Below are 27,875 nucleotides of genomic sequence, written 5' to 3' on the forward strand. Positions count from 1 at the left end.
TTGGTAGTCATAAACAATTTCACCACTAGATGGGAGAAAATCCTACACAGTGTATCTTTAACTGGCTCCTCTCTGCTGTATCAGATGACGACATCACTTCCTGTCGGCCACCGTAACTTCTGTTGGATGCAATTCACAAACTCACCACTAGATGCCGCTAAAATTTACACACTGCACCTTTAAATAGCCTATAGGCAAGTATTTGTTTAATGATACAACTATTTGACATGTTTTCCCCCCTCAAAAACGTACTTTATTTGCATTAGTACAAGCATGCATGCAACAAAATCATCTACAATGCTAATTCCAAATAGCATATATACAAATTTTTTGTTATTTTCGATTAAATAAAATAAAAATGGAATCAATTGAATTAGGATATCTAGAAACTTTTGCTAAAGATCGATATTTAAAGATATTGCTGGGATAGATCGCCTAATCATTTAATCACCCTCAACATTTTTTGAAGGTTTTTGGGCACCATTGACTCCCTCCACACTATGGAAGTCAATGGTATGGAAGCTTGTTTCCACCACAGAATAAACAATAAAAAAGGTAATTGCAACTTTTTATCTCACAATTCTGAATTGCGTGGTATAAAGTCGCAATTGCGTGTTATAAAGTCAGAATTGTGAGAAAAAAATGTGCAATAAACCCGCAATTCAGACTTTTTTCTCAGAATTGCATGTTTATATCTCACAATTCTGACTTTATAACATGCAATTGGGTGTTAAAAAGTAAGAATTCCATGATATAAATTTGCAATTGCAAGGAAAAAAGTCAGAATTGCGAGTTTATTTCTAGCAATTGTGAGTTTATCTTGCAATTCTGACTTTATAACACGCAATTGCGACTTTATATCTCGCAATTGTGAGAAATAAAGTCAGCATTGTGAGATGTAAACTTGCAATTGTGAGATAAAAAGTTGCAATTATCTTTTAAAATGTTTTATTCTTTGGGGGCAGAAACAAGCTTCCATAAAATGGTGCAGCACAACTGTTTGGTTACAATACAAACATTCTTCAAAATATCTTCCATTGTGTTCAGCAGAACAAATAAACTCATACAGGTTTGGAACAACTTGAGGGTGTTTAAATGATGACAGAATTTTCACTTTTGGGTGAATTATCCCTTTAAAGTAGTGATTCGTCAAATTAATTTCTGAAGGGGCCTTGGCTCAAAGTGTCCACGGAGAGCTGATCTGAGTTCAGCTTCACCCGCCCAAATCCCACGCATTCAAACGGACAGTAAACTGTGAAGAACTGATCTCAGATCAGCGGATATTTCATGCAGAACGCTTTTCATTAAACACATACATATGTCGGCACACATAAAAAAAAAACATACAACAGAATGATAATTTAAACGTGTAGAAAATGTTTGCGTGTTCGATTATTTGGATTATTTACTGTTGCCGACAATATTTGCATTCAGGCGAATGCAAGGCAGCCATTGCGAAGGACCCCGCCCTTCTCTCTGATGCTATGAGTGTCAGCGTTGTGTTTACACAATATTAATCTCTTTTTTCCCCCCTGTTGATAAATTATTTCTATTGATAAAATGCCCTTGTTTGAAGGCCTGGGCAGTGGAGGGGAGAAGACAGCCGTAGTCATTGATTTAGGAGCGGCGTACACAAAGTAAGTGACTGTTATTAGTGCGTCGCGTTCATAGAATGTAAACAAAGTCGATGTTTTAGTCAAATTAAACGATTTGAGACCTGCATGAGTTACACGTCCCGATTCATCAGTGCATTATTAAATTGATGATCATTAATCACTAACAAAAGTATTATGGTATACAGAATCAATGACGCAAACTTCATCACATATGAGACACACGGAAATATGTGTTTGTGCTGATCTGGGTTTGTTCTCTTGTGTTTGTAATGTGTAGATGTGGCTTTGCTGGCGAGACTGGGCCGAGATTCATCATTCCCAGTGAAATTAAACACCCTGGATCTCAAGAGGTCTCATAATCTCCATTTATAATCATAATTAATAAACATAATCATATTTACCAGACAAAAATTTCTGTAACAAATGCTTTAATCAGTAATATAATATTTTCTATGTCAAAGTCAGCATGAAAGGGAAGTTATGCACCTTTCTAAATGCTTCTCGAACAAGAACAAATGTGGGCGGGGCTTGATTGTGTCTGTGGGGAATTGATTGGATGGTTGTGGTTTGCCCGTCCTTCGGATGAGACGTTAAACCGAGGTCCTGACTCTCTGTGGTCATTAAAAATCCCATGGCATTTCTCGTAAAGAGTAGGGGTGTAACCCCGGTGTCATGGCCACACACCATTGGCCCTTACCAATCATGGCCTCCTAATAATCCCCTTACATTGAATTGGCTCTCTCACTCTCTCTCCTCTCTCCACCTATATCCGGTGTGTGGTGAGCGCACTGGCGCCGTTGTACTGTGGCTGCCGTCGCATCATCCAAGTGGATGCTGCACACTGGTGGTGGTTGAGGAGAGATCCCCTGACATGATTGTAAAGCGCTTTGGGTGTACAGTAGTACATATGAAAGCGCTATATAAATGCCCGATTCTATTCTATTCTATTGGCTGATCTCATTGTGAGTGACAGGTTGCCCCGCCCTCGTCATCAGAGAAGAGATGCTGCAAGAGGAACTTATTCTGATTCAAGTTTATTAAAACAATAATGATGTGCACCCATATTAACATATAACAATGCAATATTCCGATTTCATGCCGACTTTAAATGATCGTGTCTCCAGGCTGTTCGAGTCGTCCAGTACAACATCAACACTGAGGAGCTGTACACCATCCTGAAGGAGTTTGTCCACCTGCTGTACTTCAGGTACGAGAGTCAGTCATCAGGGACCAAATGGTTGCATTTTGCGATCTTTTTTTCTTGCCGGTTCGACAAAATTTTGTTTGAGGTCGCGCTGGTGCCACCACCACGTTTCCCAACGGATAAGAGCTGCCTTTTATGTTGCATATGACTTGAGAAATCAGGAAAAACACTTGAATCATGACGGATCAAGTTAAAGTTGTCTTTTCACTCCACAAATCACCAGCATTCACCATTGATTTAATGTAGTAACGATAACTGTAACCATGGTATTGTGGTGGAATGTTTATTTTTTATTTTTTATTATTCATCTCAGGGTTCATGCAACCTTTCAAGTGCTTCACTTCATACTTTTTCCAGCTCTTCAAAGCCTTAAATATTATCCAATTTTAATGTTATTTTTAATGTGATGATTTAAAAAAAGAAAGTCTAAAGATGCAGGAAAACTAAAACTTTGTGGCAAACAAATAATTTTATTTAAAGTTCCCCTGTGGTGAAAATCCGGCTTTTAATGTTGTTTATGTGTGTATGTGGTGTTTTTAATCTGCTTTAAGACAAAGCATGTGTAAGTTCATAAGTCGACACCATTGCTGAGTATTTCCTCCTTAAAACTGCAGTGAACCAAAGACAGTCTCAAACACACGCTTTGAAATCGCTGGTGTTTCTGACGTCACAAACTACCTTGTAACCAATCAGATCAACGTGTGATCGTCAACCAGTGGATCTCTGAGCTGAGTGAGTGGAGGCGGGGTGAATTTGCATATTCATAGAGCCGCGCATACTTAATGAGGCAAGGGTTTCGAGTTACAGTCAAGATATTTTAAGGCATGAAGAATTTTTTTCCAAGGAAAAAACTCTTAAATGTGTAATTTTGGTGATCAACGATGAGTTTTACGGAATACAATTATTGACTACAGGGGGACTTTTAAAAAAAAGACTATAACCGGAAGATGGCGGCATAGGTGCACTTATTGACTAATGTTAGCCATTTCCACTCCCTAATATATGGAGAAAAAAGTAGGAAATCACAAATTCCCCTGAAAAACAAAAACTTTTCTTCAAATTGTGACTGAATTACACAGAAAGCAAGTAAAAAGCGCTCCTTTTATAATCGCGGAAGTTGTCGGTCAGTCCAGGATGACACAATTAATAGGAGTATATTAAAATTTTCCCTATAAAAATTAGTTTTTTGCACAACACTGTTGTTAATAAAAGTTAATTTAAAGCTTAGTGCTTTACTGTCAAATTTCCAATAAACAAACCAGTAATATTATTAGTAACCGTGCTTATTAATGCAAAACAATAGTAGTTATATAATTGAATTAACTTTATGATTAAAAATCCCCCCAGAGCTGCCAAATCAAGTCATCTTAGTGGCACTGCTGTGTTGTTACTGCCCTCAAATGTTGTTCTGGAGCCCTGAGTTATGCTCACTGTATTCCTCGCTCATGATCTGAACACATGATGCTGTTTCTCCTCAGGCATCTGCTGGTGAACCCCCGAGACCGGCGCGTGGTCATCATCGAATCCCTCCTCTGCCCCTCACACTTCAGAGAGACGCTCTCCAGAGTCTTCTTCAAGCACTTCGAGGTAAAGTCATCCTCGGCTCGCAGCGGTTTCTGTTTTCATCAACATTCCACTGTGGATTCAGCTAAAACTTGCTGAACTCAAATCAAAAGATCAGGTGATTCGTATCGAACAAACGAATCAGTCTGACGTACAGATTCGCATTATGAAACTCAAAACAGATTGTTTAGTCTCTGATCTGGGATTCCACACCCAGTTGAAACTTAGAGAACACAGATTCTCGCAGTGGAATTTTTTGTTCTTAAAATAGACTCGGTTTGAATGCTTTAAAAAAAAAACTTCAATACTGTGCTTTACTGTATTTCAGCCATCCAGTGATCTGTTAATATAGTGTTAAATCATGTTAACAACATGTTTAAACATTCTAGCAATGTGCTAAATAATGTTGAGCTATTTTTGTGGAAACTGTAACATTATTTATAATGTTACAAAAGACTATATGTGAAGGAAATGCTGTTCTTTTGAACTTTCTATTCATCAAAGAATCCTGAAAAATAAAATGTAAGAGCGTTTCTACAAACATATGACTGTTTTCAACACTGATAATAATCATAAATGTTTCTTGAGCATCAAATCATCATATCAGAATGATTTCTGAAGGATCATGTGACACTGAAGTCTGGAGTAATGATGCTGAAAATTCAGCTTTGATCACAGGAATAAATGACACTTTACTATATATTCACATAGACAACAGCTGATTTACATTGGAATAATATTTCACTGTTTTTACTGTATTTTTGATCAAATAAAAGCAGCCTTGAGCAGAAGAGACTCTTTCAGAAACATAAAAAGTCTTATTGATTCCAATCTTTTGTCCGGTTTACATCAGATCGGCACAGTCTTTAACTGTTTTAAAATTTTCTCTTAAAACCTACTGTTTTACTTCAGCTTTTAATTCATTGTGAGCTTCTGTCATGAATGTGTGGTTGCCCTTGTCTCTTTATCTTGTGTTTTGTTCAGCACTTTGGTCAGCCATGTTTGCTGTTTTTAAATGTGCTATATAAGTAAAAACAAACTTGAAACTCGTCTGTATTGCAGGTCCCGTCGGTCCTGTTTGCTCCCGGTCACCTGATGTCTCTCATGTCTCTGGGAATCCAGTCGGCTCTCGTCATGGATTGTGGATACACTGAGACGCTGGTCTTACCAGGATCCTTTGACAGCAAATATGCTTTGAAACTACTTTGACTCTGTTTACTGTCGTCCTGGGGTGTGTTTCTCGTAAGCATGTTCACAAGTTCTGTCGTTATCAGCAGATTAACGAGTCAGTGTTTCCCAAAACCATCGTTCCAACGAACATTCGCAAACAGCATCGCAAAGTTGTGTGTTTGAACAACGCTCTCGACCTGTGGTTAGAAGCAGTTATCATGACGTGGACTCAATAAATCCTGATCTTTAGCAAAGTAAGCAAGCTGACATTCAGTACAACCTGTGTCTGTCTTTTATTTAGAATACATACAAATGTCATTTATGTCTTTAAGTTTGTCGAGAGATTTAAAGCGCAGGTTTTGAAGAGTGCGCATGTGTGAACGAGCTCTAGTGTAAGAACGAGTCTATGATTGAATCTGGAAATAAAGCTAAATAACAGAGAAAATTTTGAAATGAGAAATAGTCCTCAGTTGCATGTCTGTAATTTATAGCAAAACATCTAGCATTAATTCGATCTCAAACAGATTAATTAACATTATTTATTACTCCAACACCTGTGTGACATCATTAACCAACGTGGTTGAACGACCAATTTGCGACAATATGGTTTCGGGAAACAGTCGTGACTAGCTAGTTGATTTCTTCAACGATGCATCGTACTACAGTAGTGAAGCAGGAGTTACGGCGCTGTACGGGAAACACACTCCTGATCATATTGTGAATGATTTATCAGTGATGTTGTTCAAGTCAAGTCAGGATTATTTCAATAGCGCTTTATATAATACAGATTGTTTCAAAGCAGTTTTATCATTATCAGGTTAGATGACTTTAACAGTGCACTAGATCTATGAAGGCATCCCGATCCTGTCCGCATGGGAGGCTCTGCCAATGGCTGGAAAAGCCATTCATAAGTAAGTCAAGCGTGGCATGAATCAAGGCAGTGTGTAAGATAAAGCTGCTGGTGTTCTCAGTGTGTGTGTGTGTGTTGTGTGTGTGGTCTTTAGGGAGCTGCACGCTCTGCTGAGTGAGCAATGCATGCTGGACACCGACTCCGGCACCGGCCTCAACCCCGCCGTCATCAGTAAGACACACTGTTGTTACGTATAAGCAGTGTTACATATAAGCAGTGTTACATATAAGCAGTGTTACTATAAGAAGTGTTACTATAAGCAGTAGTGTTACATATAAGCAGTGTTACTATAAGCAGTAGTGTTACATATAAGCAGTGTTACATATAAGCAGTGTTACTATAAGCAGTGTTACATATAAGCAGTGTTACATATAAGCAGTGTTACTATAAGAAGTGTTACTATAAGAAGTGTTACTATAAGCAGTGTTACTATAAGCAGTGTTACATATAAGCAGTGTTACTATAAGCAGCAGTGTTACATATAAGCAGTGTTACATATAAGCAGTGTTACTATAAGCAGTGTTACATATAAGCAGTGTTGCATATAAGCAGTGTTACATATAAGCAGTGTTACTATAAGAAGTGTTACTATAAGAAGTGTTACTATAAGCAGTAGTGTTACATATAAGCAGTGTTACATATAAGCAGTGTTACTATAAGCAGTGTTACATATAAGCAGTGTTACTATAAGAAGTGTTACTATAAGAAGTGTTACTATAAGAAGTGTTACTATAAGAAGTGTTACTATAAGAAGTGTTACTATAAGCAGCAGTGTTACTATAAGCAGTAGTGTTACATATAAGCAGTGTTACTACAAGCAGTGTTACTACAAGCAGTGTTACTATAAGCAGTAGTGTTACTATAAGCAGTAGTGTTACTATAAGCAGTGTTACATATAAGCAGTGTTACTATAAGCAGTAGTGTTACTATAAGTAGTAGTGTTACTATAAGCAGTGTTACTATAAGCAGTGTTACATATAAGCAGTGTTACATATAAGCAGTGTTACTATAAGCAGTGTTACATATAAGCAGTGTTACTATAAGCAGTTACTATAAGCAGTGTTACATATAAGCAGTGTTACAATAAGCAGTGTTACTATAAGCAGTGTTACATATAATCAGTGTTACATATAAGCAGTTACTATAAGCAGTGTTACTATAAGCAGTGTTACATATAAGCAGTTACTATAAGCAGTGTTACATATAAGCAGTTACTATAAGCAGTGTTACATATAATCAGTGTTACATATAAGCAGTTACTATAAGCAGTGTTACATATAAGCAGTGTTACATATAAGCAGTGTTACTATAAGCAGTGTTACATATAAGCAGTGTTACTATAAGCAGTGTTACATATAAGCAGTGTTACATATAAGCAGTGTTACTATAAGCAGTGTTACATATAAGCAGTGTTACATATAATCAGTGTTACTATAAGCAGTTAGGGCTGGGCGATATATCGCATGACATTGTTAGGCGCATCTCGTCAGTAAAGCCGGTTCCTTGATTAGTAGTAAATCGCCATCACCTGCTTTCAGATGGAGCGGCATTTACAACACAGAGCCGTAGTTCACTGACAAGCTGAGCCATATCGCATTAATTATCGCAGGCGATACGCGATTACTACCACACTGTGTGTACAGTGTATAATTATTTTGTATACAGTCAAACCAAAAACGATTTAGATATTTTTTTACTAGTGGGAGCAGGACACAAATAAAGTAAACTGTGACACATCATACCCAATAATTCTTCATACAGTGACTACCAGTAACATTTATAAAAATTTGGGACCAAAAATGATTCGGACACTTGAGCTGATCATGTTTTGCTGAAGTGTGTTTTCTTTAATTGCTAATGCTCTTTTTACACACAGACTGAACACAATGAAGCATTGCTTGGTGATTGGTTGAGCTAAACTGGTATTATCTAATTGTGTAGTTAAATTTAACAGCTGACAGATATTCAACATAATTCATGTGTGAGACAGTCTAACAGAAGGACGGACAAAACCAGTCAAATATCAACTGAGTTCTGCTCATATTTTATCACCATTTTCTAAACTATAGCGAATAAACTGTGATAATGTGAGAAATATTGAAAGTGTCTGATTAAATTTTGGTTTGACTGTATATAATTACACGTCTGTATGTAATGTACACTATATGTAAATATCACAAATAAGCAGATTTAATTGTCAAAGCTGATAGAACACTGATGGGAATATTGCTTCAGAATAAATCATATTTACACCACAAAAAATCCAATTTTTTCCAGATAAAATGAATGACCGGTTCACTTGTCTAAAGGACAAGCACATTTCAAGTTATTCTTGCGCTTGCTTGATAAAATCAGTGCAGATTTGACACAGAAAGACTCGTGAAGCACGAGCTCAGGAAGGACGTTTGTACAATTATACTAAAAGACTTTTACCTGATAAAAGAGTCTAAACTATCAATCAGAGACAGAAGGACTGAGGAGATTGAGTGTGACAGCAAGTTTTGATCATATAGAGGCCTATGAAATATGATCCAGTAGCTTTATAGGGTTAATACCGTGTTTGTTCTGGTTTGCTGTCTGATTATCTGTTGGTGTTTGTTACAGGCACTATTCCAGAAGATGTAGTGGAGGATATCAAAGGTTTGTCATATAGAGATACTTTTCACTAACATTCCCCGTGCATAAAATCAAGACCTGCGTTACACTTATTCTCGTAAAAGCAGTTTCCCTCTGAAATCTGTAAAGTAAAATGGGTTTCAAACACTGTGTTCTGTTGACTTTAAGGAGTAACCGTGTTGTTGTCTTGTCTGTTTAGTGCGTACGTGTTTTGTCAGTGACCTGCAGAGAGGAATGAAGATCCAGGAGGCCAAGTTCAACATGGATGGATCAGCTGAGGTCAGAGAACACGCTTTAAACTCTTACTGTTAAAGCCGTCAGTCGATTTAGACGTGTAACTGATATAAATATTAGCAAACATACTCTCAAATATTCACTCTTCAACACAATGCAACCTCCATCATGCTTTCATGTCAAACTAAGGACTTTTTAATGTAAATAGACAAGATTTTAGACTTATTTTATTGTTTAACTGATTCAGCTGAACGATTTAAAAAATTTTTGTCATGTATTTAATCTTAAATGTTTTATATAGTTTGTTAATTGTGGGACTTTTGTTATTCACGTTCTTCTCTATAAATAAATATAGAAATGAAAGAATGTTTAAATTAATAAATATTATTTATTTATTTATAAGTTAAAAAGAATAACATTTAATTTTAAAATACATTTTGGAAAGAAAATACAGATACATTCAGGATTAAATTTAATTTAAAAAATGAATTTGATTTGTTTTATTGAGTCAGTTATTTCTTTATTTTCTTTATTTTGGGTCTGCAATGGTGCTTGCCATGATATATATATATATAATATATATATATATATATATATATATATATATATATATATATATATATATATATATTAAAAAATAAAAATGTATTTTTAAATAAATACAAAAAGAAGGAATAACTACGGACACATTCAGCATTAAATTGAATTAAAAATGAATTATATTTGTTTTATCAAGTCAGTTATTAAGGCCTCACACAAGCTGATACATTAACTTTGACTGTCCTGCTTATTTGACCTGCTTTGCGTTCTCAATGTAAGAATGAAAGTGGAATAATTAGACGTCAGAATACTCACAGCTGGTTCTCATTGGTCCGCCAGAGACCGGCTCCTCCTCCAGATGTGGAATATCCACTGGATGGGCAGAAGATTCTGCATGTCAAGGGTTTCATCAGGTAAAAAACCTTCTCACCAGATGCGACGATCTGCTGTTTTCCCCCAATTCAAATCCCTCAAGGTCACATATTTTGTCTGAGATTAATGAGCTGCGAGTGAAATGACACGTTCTCACCATTGTCTCCGAGCTCTCTCCTGTTAACCGGGACGCTCTCGGTTATTGTTTGTTAATCTGACCCACATTCTGCCGGTTTTCCAGAGACTCTGTGGCTGAGATGCTGTTCGAGCAGGATAATGAGGAGAAGTCCATCGCCACGCTAATGCTGGACACTCTGGTTAAGGTATAACGTGTGAGATCTTTAGATCAGCCTGTTGTGTGCCGTGGCTAATTCTTGGAAAAGTCCCTGAAGCGAATGGCGGATGAATGGGAGAAAAAGTCCTAAAGAAAAGTTCCTTCTAATGACAAGTACAATTGAAAAATCGTACGTCGATTGTTTGTAGTGATGCACCGGAATGAATTTTTTACTGAAACACTGAAACGTAACGGTTTTATTTAGCTAAAAACTGAAAATAGCTTATATATTTAGTAGTCAATTAATCATCACATTTATTTAATAATCAAACTGAGTTTCTTATTAACGTTTCAATTAAACATAATGAAACTTTTTATGATGTAATTGTTTCTACTCCAATGCATTGTTGAAAATATAAACATTTAAACTTGTTTTCATGACGGATTTATTCAAACATACATTAAATAATGAAGACAACAGATTAAGTAAAAATATATGTAATCTAGTGCATGTCTGTATCAGAACGGTCCTCTCGTTTATGGACACTGAAAGGCTTTCTGAGGTAAATGTGACGTTACGTGTAAATGTGTCGTTTTGTGTTTCTTTTCCCAGCATTCACCTTGTTTATTTACATGTGCAAAAGAATGAGAAATTGCTGTTATGATGTGCACAAGTGACTCGATAATGTGGAGGTTGAACAAGTAGTTTTGAGAATTTCAGTTGTGATCTGAGAAATGTCCCAAAGCCACTGAGAAAAACTGTAAACATCAACGATTTTGGTCCAAAAAATTTAATTTGCCCAAATTTCTGTGCATTGTTAATTGTTTAGTTTGTTTATAGCCAAAACCCATATGCATTACTTGTTTATTTACACTACCAGTCAAAAGTTTTGGATTGGTAATTTTTTTTATGTTTTTAAAAGTCTCTTCTGCTCACCAAGGCTGCATTTATTTAAAAACAAAAACAAACAAAAAACAGTAATATTATGAAATATTATTACAATGTAAATCAGCTGTTTTAATGTGAATATATATATATATATATATAGTAAAGTGTAATTTATTCCTGTGATCAAAGCTGAATTTTCAGCATCATTACTCCAGTCTTCAGTGTCACATGATCCTTCAGAAATCACTCTAATATGATGATTTGATGCTCAAGAAACATTTATGATTATTATCAGTGTTGAAAACTGTTCCCCCGGATTTTCATCAAGGATGAAATAAATTGATCAAAAGTGACAGTAAAGACATTTATAATGTTACAAAAGATTCTATTTCAAATAAATGCTGTTCTTTTGAACTTTCCATTCATGAAAGAATCCTGAAAAAAAAATTGTACACAACAGTTTTCAACACTGATAATAATCATAAATGTTTCTTGAGCATCAAATCATCATATTAGAATGATTTCTGAAGGATCATGTGACACTGAAGACTGGAGTAATGATGCTGAAAATTCAGCTTTGATCACAGGAATAAATTACATTTTAAAATATATTAAAATAGAAAACTGTTATTTTAAATGGTCATAATATTGAACAATATTACTGCAGCCTTGGTGAGCAGAAGAGACTTCTTTTAAAAATCTTACCGATCCAAAACTTTTGACTGGTAGTGTGTATATAATCACAAAGCAACACCCTAGTAATCATCCACCCTGCCTCTTTGCAATTCTTCCCAGCATTCACCTTGTTTATTTATGTTTTGTTTGTACCACACTAGTGTCCCATCGACACTCGCAAGGTTCTGTCAGAGAACTTGGTGATCATCGGTGGTACGGCCATGCTTCCCGGATTCCTGCACCGACTCCTGGCTGAGATCCGCTCGCTGGTGGAGAAACCCAAGTACCATGATGCTCTCGCGACCAAGAGCTTCCGAATCCACAGCCCGCCCGCTAAACCCAACTGCACCGCCTGGCTAGGAGGTGAGCGCGGACACGCATGGCTTTAGAGACGCCTGACCTCTCCATGGGACGAGAAATGATGAATACAGTTTTTGGTTTCACTTTTTTTTGATGGTCCCTTTAAAGGTGCACTCTGTAAGAATGACAACTAGTGGTGGAAATAGGAACTGCAGTCCAAATTCAAAATATCGGAGATCGTCGTTTCTCCCGCCTCCTCAGACTCGACACTCACACGGGTCGCCAGTTTGAGACACGCAACAGGAACGAGCGCAATGGACAATGAAAATCGGCAACATGCAGTATCACCTGACCAAAACACACACATTCCAGCCTGGAAACACACATTTCAAAGTAAAATAACTGGCAGTAGAAGTGTTTTTCAGAGAAACGAAAAACGTAGTGATTGAGCATGTTTCCTCAATATATGCAACATTAGTTTTATATTTCATATATATATATAATTTATAAACATATATAATTTCAAACATATTATGGTATTTTTATGCTTTAGTAGAGTGAAAAAGTCAAGTCAAGTCATCTTCATTTATATAGCGCTTTTAACAATGTAGATTGTCTCAAAGCAGCTTTACAGAGATAAATGTATAATTTAACGTAAGATTGTTTTGGCTTTATAGCGGTTCTTTAATAAAGTTATTTTCCAGCTAAAGTTAGTTTTGATTGATTCGCTTCCGTCGCAACGATCATTTGTTTTTAAATTAGGGCCGCCAAGACGACACCATTCTCTCTACACAGACTTTAGCGAACCTGTGAGAAACGCTGATGGCGTTCAGATGCGCATTAAGAACGGGTTCTATAATTATGTGCGTTTGAATATATGTGTGCAGGTTTGGAATTCCCTACAAACCAAGCCTAAACAAATTACTGGTGTTTCCTTATAGTTTTAAGTTACATACAGCACCTTTAAAGTGGAAATGATGCAGTCAGTCAAGTTTACATAATTTAGTAGTAAACACTTTAATAAAGAAAATAGCAAACACGATTAATGTAACCATTTTAAAGAAAAAAGGGATGTTTTGTTATAGCTTTTGGAGCAAGGGCGCCGCCATCTGTGACGTCACGGGGTTGGTTGTCTTAGCTGAGGTAAATAGATATAGTACGTTTTTCTGAGTGGAAAAAAAATTTGCTCCGTGTGTGCGCTCAGCGTAATATAAGCATTTCTTTACTTTTTTAACACATATTGTTCTCAAATGGAGGAAGACGAACTTGAAAGGAGCCCATAATAAGTTAAATTGCTTATTTGACCCGATACGTCAATTTGCCACTTCTGTCATTCAAAGTGACACCAAAAACCACAAATCCCTTTACGCTATAGTAAGGCTATAAATGTCACTTTCAGCTGCTGGGTCATTGTTTAGTAGAACGAAATGTTTGTTTGTTTACTAAAAAATCAGTTTACTAAATTATGTAAATTAGACTGACTGCTTAATTTCCACTTTAAAGGTGCAGTGTGTGATTTTTATCGGCATCTAGTGGTGAGGTTGTGAATTGCACCCAACAGAAGTTACGGTGGCCGACAGAAAGTGATGTCATCGTCTGAGACAGCAGAGAGTAGCCAGTTCAGCAATGAGGTTTCTTTACAAAGATAAAGTAAGAAATTAGGTTTACTTAATTATTCAGTAGAACGATATGTTATTGCGAATATTATTGTTACCTGTTCATCATTGTGTCAGTGTTTTATTTACTGACTTTAGCTAGCGTGAAGAACAACAACAGTGATGAAACGCGTTTGTCCGCTCAGGGCTCCTGTAGAAACATGTGGATGTAAGGGGACCCGCGGTGTGTGTAGAGAGAAATGCCTCATTCTAAGCTAATAAACACATAACGGTTAATTATGTAAGGTCTTTATACACCACTGAAAACAGTGTTATGTATATGATATTGCATTCCTGTCAACAGATCCTCCTAAATATTACACACTGCACCATTAACGCATGATCTAAAAGAGTCGTCTCTATTCTCTTAATGAGTAACGGGTGTGTTTTGTCTCTATTCTCTTAATGAGTAGTGGGTGTGTTTTTAGCGTAACGTGCAATAAACCAATCAGAGTCTCGTCTCACATTCCCTTTAAAAGCCAGTTGCGTTCGCGCCGTGGCGGATTCGCTATTTACATGGAGCAACATATAGCAACGCTCATCAATGCTCCTGAACACACACTCATTCTCAGACCAGAAGGCCATGGGCCACAGATGGGCACAAATGCATTTGCTATTTAAACAACGTGTCATGAAAAATGAAAACTGCGTCGGGCTGAAACTAGCAAAACACACTTGCGTCGCGCCTGGCGCTGCATTGCGCTCCGTGTATGATAGGGTCCAGTGTGTTACCCAATTTACTGCCATTTACTCAAGGATGCTTTGTTTCTTCCCATGTAGGTGCTATATTTGGAGCATTGCAGGACATTTTAGGGAGTCGCTCGGTGTCCAGAGATTACTATAACCAGACGGGCCGCGTCCCAGACTGGTGCTGTCTCAGCGCTCCTCCACCGGACTCCGTCTACGAGGCGGGCAAGACGCCTCCACCACTCATGAAGAGGGCCTTCTCCACTGAGAAATGAACTCATAAACTCCGGACATTTCACTTACAACCTCCTGTAAATCCTGTGTCTGCTTAGAACGATTTCTGTCGGTAAAATGCTGTAAAGTTTTCAAATGTTTTGGATAGGTGAGATTTTTACTGTTTTTAAAAGAAGTCTCTTCTGCTCACCAAGGCTGCATTTATTTGATAAAAAAAAAAAAACCTGTTATAGTGTTAAATATTATGAAAATTTAATATAACTTTTCTATTTTAATATATTTTAAAATGTAATTTATTCCTGTGATCAAAGCTGAATTTTCAGCATCATTACTCCAGTCTTCAGTGTCGCATGATCCTTCAGAAATCACTCTAATATGATGATTTGATGATCAAGACACATTTATGATTATTATCAGTGTTGAAAACAGTTGTGTAAAAATTTTTTTCTGGATTCTTTGATGAATAGAAAGTTAAAAAGAACAGCATTTATCTGAAATAGAATCTTTTGTAACATCATAAATGTATTTACTGACACTTTTTATCAATTTAATTCATCCTTGATGAATAAAAGTATTGATTTATTTTATTTCCCTTAAATATTAAACACAAATTCTTACTGACCCCAAACAGTGTTTAATGTTACAAAAGATTCTATTTCAGATAAATGCTGTTCTTTTGAACTTTCTATTCATCAAAGAATCCTGAAACAAAAATGTAAATAACTGTTTTCAACACTGATAATAATCATAAATGTTTCTTGATCATCAAATCCTCACATTAGAGTGATTTCTGAAGGATCATGTGACACTGAAGACTGGAGTAATGATGCTGAAAATTCAGCGTTGATCAGGAATAAATTACACTTTACTATATATTCACATAGATTTTTTGGTATTTTTAATCTAATAAATGCAGCCTTGGTGAGCAAAAGAGACTTATTTTAAGAACATTAAAAATCTTACCGATCCAAAACTTTTGAACGGCAGTGTATCTGATTGAGTCCTGGTCTGTAATAGTCTAAAGCAGGGATTCTCAACACTGGCCTTCGAGATCCACTCCAACCTTGACCAACTTGCCTGTCTGTTACTTTCTAGTAATCCCGAAGACCTTGAGTAGCCTTTACAGGTGTGTTTGATCACAGATGGAGCAAAACTCTGCAGGAAAGTGGGCCAGAGTTGAGGACCATTGGTGTAAAATTGGTAATATTATTTCAGCTTTACTTGATTTTTAATAGTAGGTGAAACTAAAACCACCACCATCACTGCAGGCTTCTGCTTCACTCATGAAATATCTCTATAAACTGTTTCCAGTGCATGACATTTATCCAACCTAAACCATGTCAGTTCTTTGTCAGTAGTGACAAAAAGCTACTTTTTTATTATTATTTAAATGTCTGCTTGTTCCTGCACCATCAAACACAACACGGAAGGCAACTTGACCATAGTGTCGAGAAAATGCATCCCATTTCAATTATATTTAACAACCAGTTTGAAGAGTTGAAAATGTTGCCGTATTTATTAGGTTTGTGAAATAAACATTTCAAAATGGGGTCTTCTATTATATTTGTACATTTAAGTGTTGTAAATCATTAACTTAATTCATTTCGGGTCAAACATTAATTAAGACTTAGTCATGTTAACTCGAAGTTAACTCGAATTTTTTGGTGGCCAGTTGCATAAACTGCTTAGACTAGTTCTTAAAGTCACCCAGTAGTCAATCATTGAATCCCTTAAAGGGGTCATGAACTCAGAATTCAAAGTTTGTCATAACATAAAAAATACCCTGTAATTTTCAAAACTCAGAACTTCCTTGTGATTCCAAAAACTGCTTTTATTGAAACCAAGTCTGTAAAACGACAGGATCTGAAAAGTGGAGACTTGTGACGTCAGGGAGCAGCGGAAGATCGTCTTTGCAGAAGAATATCAACGCCTATCTCTACGTCGCCGCGTCTTTGTACCTGTCCACTGGAGCGTTAGTGAATAATGACATGAGAATGAGAAAAGATCAACACAGGAGCACAGGATAAATACCATTACCTTCCAAACCATCCTAATGCTAGGATAGTGGGGATTTTTTCAACAATGTGAATGTCTCAGCAGTGCATTATTGGTATTCGGTACATTTCACTGTGCATTATTTGGTAAATCAGTCGTAGTTTCGGCGCAGGCTTTGCAAACAGACTTTTATGTATCTGCCAGCAACGCCACAAACATGTAAGTGACCATGTTTATTCCAATGCCTGATCTGTGATCAGTGATTTCTGATGTGTATTCGACAGGGTTCGTACGGGTGCTTGAAATCCTTGAAAGTGCTTGAATTTTGATGTTGTGTTTTCAAGGTTTGAAAAGTGCTTGAATTTTGGATAAAATGCTTGAAAATGCTTGAATTTGTAACTGTATTTCTTTCACAAGAAATATCTTTCTGACGAAATAGTTCTTTATTAAAAGGAGAAAAAAAAGTGTAGCCCTTCAGAATCAGATACAGATTGATTTGCGTTACGCTGGCCAGAACAAAAGTAGGCGGAGTTTTCATTTCGATTTCCGCGGTTGTTTGGATGCACCGTTTTTATTGGCCAGTAAGCGGCAACAGTTGAACTATTTGACCGCGGCGTGCGCGCGTTGCGCGAGCTCGCTGATCTTCGCTTTGGTCCGAGTCGCGCGGCGCAAGCCATTGAAGTATATCGGTTTCATTTCATAGCGCAGCACGGTCCGCGTCCTATCTGAAAGGACCATTAGTGACTGAGAGTACTTGGTGTGATAATGTAATGTAAGTATTGCATGTCCGTTATGTCACGTTCATTTGTGGAATATGCAGTGAACATTGCCAAGATTACAGAACTGTAACGTGCAAATTAACCTGCAAACGTTAGCCCAGTGCATAACAACAGTCGTTGATTGCTGAACTGAAATCAGTCAGTGTTATAAGTAGTATACTGTTACTGTAAGGTTTAGGATGGCCCTATGCAATATTTACACTGCTCTGTTCCAGTAAATGTATTAGCTAAGACATCTTGGCAATGAAATACATTTATCAGGCAGGTGCCTGTGCACTCAGATTTTGTTCAAACTTTGTCTATATCAAGAATGTACGTGTCCCAAAACGGGAAGGCCTGTCAAATATTTCTGTTCAAATCCTAAATCTTCATAATTTGAAATTAATTCAGTTTTACAGCCTATAAATCACATTATCTGGTAAGCAATATTTGGACATTAATATAATGAAAAGTATATTATTCATATGCTTTAGGCTATATACTTAGTGATACATTTTGAAGAATAAAACTTGTGATTGGCTTAAATATTAGGGCTGCACAATATATCGAAATATTGCAAATGTATATATTACAATAAGCATAATTGCATATCGCAACGGCTTGCAATAACTGGGGTCATGAACAAAAGACAAAGAAAATCACTCACTGCTTTTGGCTGAATAGGCTAACTTTTGTAGCTTTAATAAGAATCAGTATATTTAATTCATGCAGTGAAAACTAAGCAGTGTTTATTTTTACATTTGATTAATCAGTTTGTTAAATAAACCTAATGTAGGATAACCTGAACCCCTAAACCCCAGTGATGTTAAAATAACACTTCTTATGCTACAGTAAAACACTGATGTTCACTGTCAGAAGTTGTAGGGATATTTTCTTATCACAAAAAGAATGTGAAACACGTATGTGTAGGTTATATAATTTTAAAGATAATTTAAGTTAATTTGACACACTTTAAGCATTATCGTATCACATATTGAATATCGCATTATTTAATGAGTTATCGCATATCTCATTTTTCTTCAATATCGTGCAGCCCTCTGCTATTATGAAAAATTTGGCTGTTTATCTCTTTTGATGTGATAAAAACACTAAATAATAATTTTAACTATGTATTGGTATGTAATTTACGGTAGTGTAAGGTGCTGGAAAAAGCTTTAAAATGGACCTGGAAAGTGCTTGAAAAGTGCTTGAATTTGACCTTGGAAAAAGTGTACGAACCCTGATTCGATTTCAGACTGATCTTTCAGTAGGTGTGATTTAAACATTTTCTGCTTAGCCGGTTTTTCTGTAGTTGCTCAACCATTTCTGTAGGTGGCGCTCAAGCATCCATGGCATCGGTGCATGTTCGTTGGAAATATTTGCCATCAGGATGGATGATTTCATGCTTTAATCATCAATTTGAGCAGCTCTTGAGGTTCTTATCCAGAATGTGAGATAAAATTCTTGCTGGTATAGCTGAGTTTACAGATTTTGATGAGGCCTGCACTTATTTCTTTGAGCTGTCCATTTAGTTGGTCAGCGGGAAAACCTCTCTCCAGGATTGCGTATGTTGGTTGGTTATTTCTACAACTAGACATGACGGCTGCACAAATAGATTTTTAAATGCCAGGCCAGGTTTTTTTATATTTCTTACTGTGGTATTGTAATTTTAGGAATGGAAAAAAAGAAAAATAATACAGACATAACTGAAATGTGGGACAATATGTCTTGTGGGACAAAACTATTCGGGACTGTCCCGCACTGCCCACGAAAATATCAAAGGAAAAACGATTCTGTTTTTAGTACATCGTTGTTGTTTAATCATAGCCTGAATACAGGCCTGTTGCCATGAGAACTCTATGATGTGTTTCAAAGAAAAAGACAATCCAGAATAGCTAAAACATCTAATATAATATTCTAACACAGTCTCACCCCCAAACGTCACATACTGACGCGTCTTGACCAAACGGCAATATACGACGAAAAGGGTACCCCTAAAACGTCCGTATGTGACTATTCGGGTTATGGGTAGGTTTAGGTATGCGTTAGGGTACCGCTAAGAGGCGCTGCTGGTGCGCTTATGTCTTCGTCTCATATGGACGTTTTAGGGGTACCCTTTTCGTCGTATATTGCCGTTTGGTCAAGACGCGTCAGTATGTGACGTTTTGGGGTGAGACCGGGCTGAATATTCAGCTACTGAAGGATAAAAAAGGTTTACTAGCATACTATTCTGTGCGTTCAGTCATGCTGTTCCGAAGTGGAGTGATCTGCCCCAGAATCCTCAAGCTCTGATGTTCCAGCAAACTGACCAGCGGTTTCAAAAGCCAGTTCAACTACAATCTAGTCAATGGTTTCCTCTGCAGGTTCAACAGCAAGCTAGTCAACGGTTAGCTAGTCTGTGGAGCCTCCATTTTCATCTATCTATCTATCTATCTATCTATCTATCTATTTATCTATCTATCTATCTATCTCTTAATCTATCTATGTATGTATCTATCTATGTATCTATCTATTAATCTGTCTATATATATTTCTATCTATTAATCTGTCTATATATATTGGTTATTTCTACAACTAGACATGACGATTTAAATAGATTTTTAAATGCCAGGCACAGTTTTTTTTATATTTCTTACTGTGGTATTGTAATTTTAGGAATGGAAAAAAAATAATAATACAGACATAACTGAAATGTGGGACAATATGTCTTGTGGGACAAAACTCACAAATTCGGGACTGTCCCGCACTGCCCACGAAAATATCAAAGGAAAAACGATTCTGTTTTTAGTACATCGTTGTTGTTTAATCATAGCCTGAATACAGGCCTGTTGCCATGAGAACTCTATGATGTGTTTCAAAGAAAAAGACAATCCAGAATAGCTAAAACATCTAATATAATATTCAGCTACTGAAGGATAAAAAAGGTTTACTAGCATACTATTCTGTGCGTTCAGTCATGCTGTTCCGAAGTGGAGTGATCTGCCCCAGAATCCTCAAGCTCTGATGTTCCAGCAAACTGACCAGCGGTTTCAAAAGCCAGTTCAACTGCAATCTAGTCAATGGTTTCCTCAGCAGGTTCAAAAGCTGGTTCAAAAGCCAGTTCAGCAGCAAGCTAGTCAATGGTTTCCTCTGCAGGTTCAACAGCAAGCTAGTCAACGGTTTCCTCAGCAGTTTCAGCCTAAGCAGCCAGTGGCACAGGCAGAGGCCCTTGACAAATGTACTGTAGCTGATTATGAGCAGATTCAATGTGGACCACCTGGTATCAGTGGTGCTGAGTGTGCTGCTATCAACTGCTGCTTTAACGGACAGCAGTGTTACTATGGGAAGGCAGGTAAGAGTGTAGAGTCAATGTAGAGGCATTCATGTTTAAGGAGTCATAACCTAGTATTACATTGGATACCTACTGCTGTATTATAGTCTTTCAGGCCCTTCTAAAAAAGAAAAGTGGAAAAAAAATAAACACAGACCTACTTTTACCCTTATTTCTGAAGGCATTATTGTCTCGCGAGATCAATGCGATGTTTTGGCTGTCGTGGACGCTCATTTTAATAATGCAAATGAGGGGCGCGTTGATTGGTTGAAGGAAGGAGGGGGGTTGACACGCAGGAAACTTCAGCATCATTACAAACTGACATCATGGCGCAAGTGGTGAATGAACCTGACCCGGCCGCGACCTACGGGATTCCCTACATGTTTGAGCCGGACTCTGAACCAGAGCTGGAAAGGGAAGATGTAGAGTTGTTGGATGGACGTCTACATCAAGATGTCTCTGAATGGTAAAGACAATCATTTTGACTGAGACATACATTAACATCGGTAACGAGCTAAAAAATGCAAAATGTCAGGATGAGTGCTCCTCAAATGGCGCATCATGGATGATGTATTGTTGCAGTAGGCTAGCTGCCGATCACAATACATACATATCACTTTATTTGGGGTTTCCAAATGGAAATGCTCCCACCCACACCACAGATGTATGGCATCTCTTCTGTGGAGCCTCCATTTTTATTTATCTATCTATCTCTTAATCTATCTATGTATGTATCTATCTATGTATCTATCTATTAATCTGTCTATATATATTTCTATCTATGCATCTATTAATGTGTCACTATATGTGTAGCCTATAGGCTAGTACTCTGTCTGTCTCTAGTCTATCAGTCAATGTGTACATTTAAATGTAAGCCAAAATATAACTAAACAAATCGCACTATAAATGTCACTATATCACCAAAAATCTGCTATCTCAAAATCAAACTCCTCTCACAAAAACCCACGAGGTCAAGATGCGTTGACTTAACTTTTACAGATGTGCGATTGTGTGGTCTCTTCCCGACCCTGTCAATCAAACGCTGATTCGGCGGACAATGTCACCTGTCGAAACACTTGTGAAACACTCCGAAGCTTCATTTAGCCGTAGTCACGTGACATGGGTGTTTTGAATCACGCTTCGGATCAGTGTTTCGAAACATCTGCGCTTCGGGATCTCGAAAAGCTTCTGAACGTCAGTTTCGCGTCAGCCATCCCTACACTCGTGCAAGTCTGGAGAATCATGACTGTTAATGAAGAGGGAGGGATTATCATTAATTAGCCAAAGTCTGTAGAGTACAAAAAGACCAAAGGGCAGCACCTCAGCAATGTGACTAGCTGTTGAACAATGGCAGGAAGTTGGTGTTCTGTTCAGTCTCTGGCACTTTGTGTTTGGTTCTGTGAGTTCAGTCATGCTGTTCCGAAGTGGAGTGATCTGCCCCAGAATCCTCAAGCTCTGATGTTCCAGCAAACTGACCAGCGGTTTCAAAAGCCAGTTCAACAGCAATCTAGTCAATGGTTTCCTCAGCAGGTTCAAAAGCCAGTTCAGCAGCAAGCTAGTCAATGGTTTCCTCAGCAGGTTCAAAAGCCAGTTCAGCAGCAAGCTAGTCAATGGTTTCCTCCGCAGGTTCAAAAGCTGGTTCAAAAGCCAGTTCAACAGCAAGCTAGTCAATGGTTTCCTCCGCAGGTTCAAAAGCCAGTTCAAAAGCCATTTCAACAGCAAGCTAGTCAACAGTTTCCTCCGCAGGTTCAAAAGCCAGTTCAACAGCAAGCTAGTCAACAGTTTCCTCAGCAGGTTCAACAGCAAGCTAGTCAATGGTTTCCTCCGCAGGTTCAACAGCAAGCTAGTCAACAGTTTCCTGAGTCAGTTCAACAGCAAGCTAGTCAACCGTTTCCTCAGCAGGTTCAACAGCAAGCTAGTCAATGGTTTCCTCCGCAGGTTCAACAGCAAGCTAGTCAACAGTTTCCTGAGTCAGTTCAACAGCAAGCTAGTCAACAGTTTCCTCAGCAGGTTCAACAGCAAGCTAGTCAACAGTTTCCTCAGCAGTTTCAGCCTAAGCAGCCAGTGGCACAGGCAGAGGCCCTTGACAAATGTACTGTAGCTGATTATGAGCAGATTCAATGTGGACCACCTGGTATCAGTGGTGCTGAGTGTGCTGCTATCAACTGCTGCTTTAACGGACAGCAGTGTTACTATGGGAAGGCAGGTAAGAGTGTAGAGTCAATGTAGAGGCATTCATGTTAAACTGATCGTCAGCAATAAGCTGCTCTTGTAACTCGTTCCAGTGACTGTCCAGTGTATAAGAGATGGTCAGTTTGTGGTAGTGGTGGCTAGAGATGTTACGCTGCCTCGATTGAGCCTGGATTCAGTCCGTCTCCTGGGTGGAAGTGATCCAGCTTGCAGTCCTGTGGGATCCACACCTTTCTTTGCTATATACCAGTTCCCTGTCACTGCATGTGGCACAAGCATGATGGTGAGTAGCTGCTTGTGGTTTTGGTCTGCATGGCTTAGAATGGATTGGATGCTAACAGTGTTACTATTTGCAGGAGGACAGTGGATATGTGGTGTATGAAAACAGAATGACCTCCTCATATGAAGTGGGTATCGGACCACTTGGTTCCATTACAAGGGACAGCCATTTTGAGTAAGTGATGTATGCTTTATCATAAATGTGATTCATTGACAAATGCTACAAGCTCACTGTTTGTCGTCCAGGCTTCTCTTCCAGTGTAGGTACTCTGGTACCTCTGTGGAAGCTCTGGTTGTGGAGGTCAACACCGTTCCTCCACCTCCACCAGTAGCTGCTCCTGGACCCCTCAGGGTGGAGCTAAGACTGGCAAATGGTCAATGTGTCACCAAAGGCTGTGCAGAAGGTAAGTGTTGGTCCCAAGTATGCCTAAAGCCTTTCTAAAACTCCAGTTTCTAGTTAAACACTGCATTCTTCCTCAGGGGACGAGGCGTACACGTCCTACTACAGTGATGCTGATTATCCAGTTACAAAAGTCCTGCGGGAGCCTGTGTATGTTGAGGTGCATATTTTGGAGAGGACCGACCCCAACATTGTCCTGATGCTGGGACATTGCTGGGCGACATCAGCTCCCAGTCCACTCAGTCAACCCCAATGGGACCTTCTGGTTGATGGGTGAGTAAGGCCAGTCTTTATCTATCTAGTTTCTAGTTCTGATTCCCTCTTTGCCTTTCAGATGCCCTTACCAGGATGATCGTTACCTGACCGCATTGGTTCCGGTGGCTGGATCATCTGGTCTTCAGTTCCCGACCCACTACAAGCGCTTTGTTGTGAAGATGTTCACATTTGTAGATCCAGCATCACTGGCTCCTCTGCAGGAAACCGTATGCTCTGCAGCCTTACCTCAAGCCTTAATATTAGTGCTTTTTACAGTGAATTCTATGGCTTAACCCTTTCCCCCTCTGTTAGATCTTCATCCACTGTAGTACAGCAGTGTGCCATCCCTCCTCTGGCTCCTGTGAGCAAAGTTGCACTAGGAAAAGTGAGTGCTTGCTGTAAGTTGACTTCAGGAACTGAGAATTTATTTAAATGCCCCTCATGCTTCTACCACTTTTTACAGGAAGAGACACGCACGTCAAGACCATCTCTAGTGGGCAAACTGTGGTGTCTAGTGGACAAGTTAACCTGGTCAAGTGAATTTAAGTGTTTTAATAAACTTCATGAAACTCAACATGTTTCTCTTTGGTATTCATTTCTGTCTGAGTTGGATGTTTCATGACTGTTGTCAGTTTGACTTCTGCACTACAAAACCTTTTTCTTTTGTGCATTGAGATTCTTGACTTGAACTAAACAAGCCAAGTTTCTGCCTAAGCCATTTAACTTTACTATTTGCCAAGTTCTAGTCGTTAACTTGGGCCCGGGTGGAAATGAAGGATTTAGCTTCTGTCTGGTTGAGGCTTTACATACGACTTTATGGCTGGACTAGCATAACTGCATATCTTGATGCCCAAACCCCTCTGAGGTCACTTGTTGGGTTTTTGGAATTTTTTTTTTTTTTTGGTCACGCAAGTATAGAATCATATCTTGGGATAAAGGATGAGTGCAGGTTGATACTGATTTTATTTTTTTTATTCAGGCTAGTCCAGTAATGTAGACTACTTTCATTTAAGCTTTAATCACTTAACTGTTGTATCCCAACTAGGTAGCTGTCCAAGACCTTGTTTACACCTGGTACTAAGAAGCATTTTTGTAAATCGGGTCACAGGTGGACTGTGGTAAATGAAGGTGTAAAAAGGGGCTGTTTTTTAGCTTGTTTACTTTTGGCCACTTCCAGAGGTAGTCCAACACATTCAACCAAATTTCTTTCATAGAGTAGATGCTCATGCGGTTGAATGTGTTCGAACAGCCACAAAACGGTGTACTCTACCGCTGACCTAGTACGTAAACATTTAAGAAGTGCGCTAGCAGGTGTGATTTAAAGGGATACATCAGTAGAAAAGCTGTAGTATTTTCAAATTACTGTGCTTCCCTCCCTCATATCCCCCTGAGACGAGAGATTTATGTATTTTTTGTCTGGAAAAAATCCTGACGCAAAAAAACGTAATTTTGTGTCATCGGAGGACTTTTTGGCCAGAGGCTAGAAGCTACAGCCAGTGCTAGGAGCTAGTTCCGCATGTTTTAAACCCACCCATAGGGGGTGGGATCTCACTCACAGAATGTACAAATAGTGTCAGCCATCTTTTTTTGGAAGCTAAGCTACCAGGCTCTTGTTCTGTGGAGAAAGCTGAGTGGTAGGGGTCAACATCTTCTTTTTTCCGGCCGTCGAGATCGTCCAAAATGTCCGGGATTTGGCTTTTGCTTTCTACAGTCGCCATTCATTGTTTACATGCACCCCTTTTGTTTCAATCTAACTGAATTCATTCCGATTGGTGAATCTGAATGTAGTGTTTACATGAACGCTAAACAAGTGATCGGTTGATGTGCGTTTTAGCATTGCTAAGAAAAATCCTGCTCCTCCGTGAGAGATAGCCTACGAGACCGGTGTCGCTCATCAGTAATCACGCCACCGGCCTCGCGCCGTTCTCCCGCGCCCCTCAGCCTCGTCCTGCTCGCCACAGTAAACATAATGAATGACGACGGTATGTAATGGCTGACAAAAGCCGAATCCCGGACATTTTGGGCGATCTCGAAATCCCGGGCAGACTCGTCACGGAGACTCACGATAAAACGGCGTCTTTTAAGTTTCGAGTCAACTAGTAGCCTAGCCTAGTTGTTTAACTGTGCTCTCTTACCGGTAGGCGTGGCTTGGGAGTGGCCTCGTAGGGCAGTGAAGCAAGTGCATTCTGGGAGTTGTTGTCTTTCATCCACATGAGCCAAAAATACATTTTCTGGCTTTTCTCAGTCTAGAAGGCTCCAAATTCAAAAATAATTTCACATTTCTACTACATAAATGACCTATTTTAAATACACATTTATCGTTCCAGAGGTGAAGTATCCCTTTAAACTTTCTTAAAATATACAGGCCTGTTGCCATAAGAAAACTATGATGTGTTTCAAAGAAAAAAAAATAACAATCCAGAATAGCTAAAACATCTAATATAAAAAAGGCTGAATTCAGAATGGCAGAAATAGTACTAGCATACTATTCTGAATTCAGCTCAATGTGGTTTTACGTATGTTCAAAGGGGAAAAATTGACTTTTAAGAAACAATAGAATCACCTAGTTGCATAAACTCCCACTCGTGTAGTGGTGGGCAGATCGAGGCATTGTGAAACAATGAAACAGTTGAAGCAAATGTGCCATATTGTGTCGAGGCTTCGAAACAATCCGACACCCATCTCAACGGTGACACCTAGTGGTCACTTGCAGGTGTTGATCTGAAACAACCTTGACAACCAGCCATTAATTTTTTTTTTTTCCCATTTTTTTATTATTGTATTTTTCTACTATGTGAAGCTTGTAACCTGTAGGCTCCTCACTGTGCATAATGTTATTTTGGTCATGAAAAATGAATATTAATCAAATAAATCAAGCCACAATGTCTCACTTTTTTATAGATTTGTTTTCAAAAATATTGATTTCTCTGCTGTGGAAGGACTTAGCCTACTTCTTTTTTTACAGATAATTTCTCCAGCCTTTGAAAAAATCCTCTCACAAGGGACACTTGTTGCTGGCATGCAAAGATATTTTTTAGCAAGGACATACAAATAATTATATTTCAAACAATGCATACCTTGCTTAGATGGCCCAGCAGTGTCAGTAGCAGGCCTAGGTACAGGGGGAATGATGCCATCCTCTGCACCCTGCAAAATGGCAGGATGAGTGCTCCTCAAATGGCGCATCATGGATGATGTATTGTTGCAGTAGGCTAGCTGCCGATCACAATACATACATATCACTTTATTTGGGGTTTCCAAATGGAAATGCTCCCACCCACACCACAGATGTATGGCATCTCTTCTGTGGAGCCTCCATTTTTATTTATCTATCTATGTATCTATCTATTAATCTGTCTATATATATTTCTATCTATGCATCTATTAATGTGTCACTATATGTGTAGCCTATAGGCTAGTACTCTGTCTGTCTCTAGTCTATCAGTCAATGTGTACATTTAAATGTAAGCCTAAATATAACTAAACAAATCGCACTATAAATGTCACTATATCACCAAAAATCTGCTATCTCAAAATCAAACTCGTGCGATTGTGTGGTCTCTTCCCGACCCTGTCAATCAAACGCTGATTCGGCGGACAATGTCACCTGTCGAAACACTTGTGAAACACTCCGAAGCTTCATTTAGCCGTAGTCACGTGACATGGGTGTTTTGAATCACGCTTCGGATCAGTGTTTCGAAACATCTGCGCTTCGGGATCTCGAAAAGCTTCCGAACGTCAGTTTCGCG

The 27,875-nt window shown here is 38.4% G+C and overlaps 2 protein-coding genes across 5 annotated transcripts; both read left to right on the forward strand.

Annotated features, from left to right (window-relative positions):
• The first annotated feature begins 1,450 nt into the window (after window positions 1–1,450).
• On the forward strand, window positions 1,451–15,149 carry actr10 (actin related protein 10). The gene is made up of 13 exons (XM_084432290.1): window positions 1,451–1,637; window positions 1,894–1,966; window positions 2,741–2,823; window positions 4,299–4,407; window positions 5,446–5,553; window positions 6,397–6,464; window positions 6,558–6,634; window positions 9,068–9,103; window positions 9,279–9,358; window positions 10,193–10,266; window positions 10,467–10,548; window positions 12,225–12,426; window positions 14,799–15,149. Exons 1-13 carry the CDS (start codon window positions 1,561–1,563, stop codon window positions 14,978–14,980), a joined length of 1,251 nt encoding a protein of 416 aa, XP_084288416.1. The 5' UTR covers window positions 1,451–1,560; the 3' UTR covers window positions 14,981–15,149.
• A 7,017-nt stretch (window positions 15,150–22,166) lies between these two features.
• On the forward strand, window positions 22,167–24,700 carry LOC311304930 (zona pellucida sperm-binding protein 4-like). 4 transcript variants are annotated; one of them, XM_084432287.1, is made up of 9 exons: window positions 22,331–22,760; window positions 22,833–23,208; window positions 23,288–23,475; window positions 23,549–23,646; window positions 23,718–23,875; window positions 23,952–24,144; window positions 24,206–24,353; window positions 24,439–24,511; window positions 24,590–24,700. In XM_084432287.1, exons 1-9 carry the CDS (start codon window positions 22,350–22,352, stop codon window positions 24,664–24,666), a joined length of 1,722 nt encoding a protein of 573 aa, XP_084288413.1. In that variant the 5' UTR covers window positions 22,331–22,349; the 3' UTR covers window positions 24,667–24,700. The 4 variants fall into 4 exon arrangements, with proteins under 4 accessions (XP_084288411.1, XP_084288413.1, XP_084288414.1 ...); XM_084432288.1 differs by having other exon boundaries at window positions 22,332–22,760; window positions 22,941–23,208; XM_084432286.1 differs by having other exon boundaries at window positions 22,346–22,796.
• The last annotated feature ends 3,175 nt before the right edge of the window (window positions 24,701–27,875 follow it).

Source organism: Rutilus rutilus (genome assembly GCF_951802725.1).
Source record: "Rutilus rutilus genome assembly, chromosome: 15".
Taxonomy (NCBI): domain Eukaryota; kingdom Metazoa; phylum Chordata; class Actinopteri; order Cypriniformes; family Leuciscidae; genus Rutilus; species Rutilus rutilus.

What these genes read in the sequence shown, in the direction of transcription:
- actr10 (XM_084432290.1), top strand. Translation starts at nt 1,561, where the DNA reads ATGCCCTTGTTTGAAGGCCTGGGCAGTGGAGGGGAGAAGACAGCCGTA. An exon ending in CATGTCAAGGGTTTCATCAG is followed by an intron (nt 10,267 to 10,466) that starts GTAAAAAACCTT and finishes CCGGTTTTCCAG; the next exon opens with AGACTCTGTGGCTGAGATGC. An exon ending in TGCTGGACACTCTGGTTAAG is followed by an intron (nt 10,549 to 12,224) that starts GTATAACGTGTG and finishes GTACCACACTAG; the next exon opens with TGTCCCATCGACACTCGCAA.
- LOC311304930 (XM_084432285.1), top strand. Translation starts at nt 22,350, where the DNA reads ATGGCAGGAAGTTGGTGTTCTGTTCAGTCTCTGGCACTTTGTGTTTGG. An exon ending in ACAAGGGACAGCCATTTTGA is followed by an intron (nt 23,647 to 23,717) that starts GTAAGTGATGTA and finishes TTTGTCGTCCAG; the next exon opens with GCTTCTCTTCCAGTGTAGGT. An exon ending in TGGGACCTTCTGGTTGATGG is followed by an intron (nt 24,145 to 24,205) that starts GTGAGTAAGGCC and finishes TTTGCCTTTCAG; the next exon opens with ATGCCCTTACCAGGATGATC.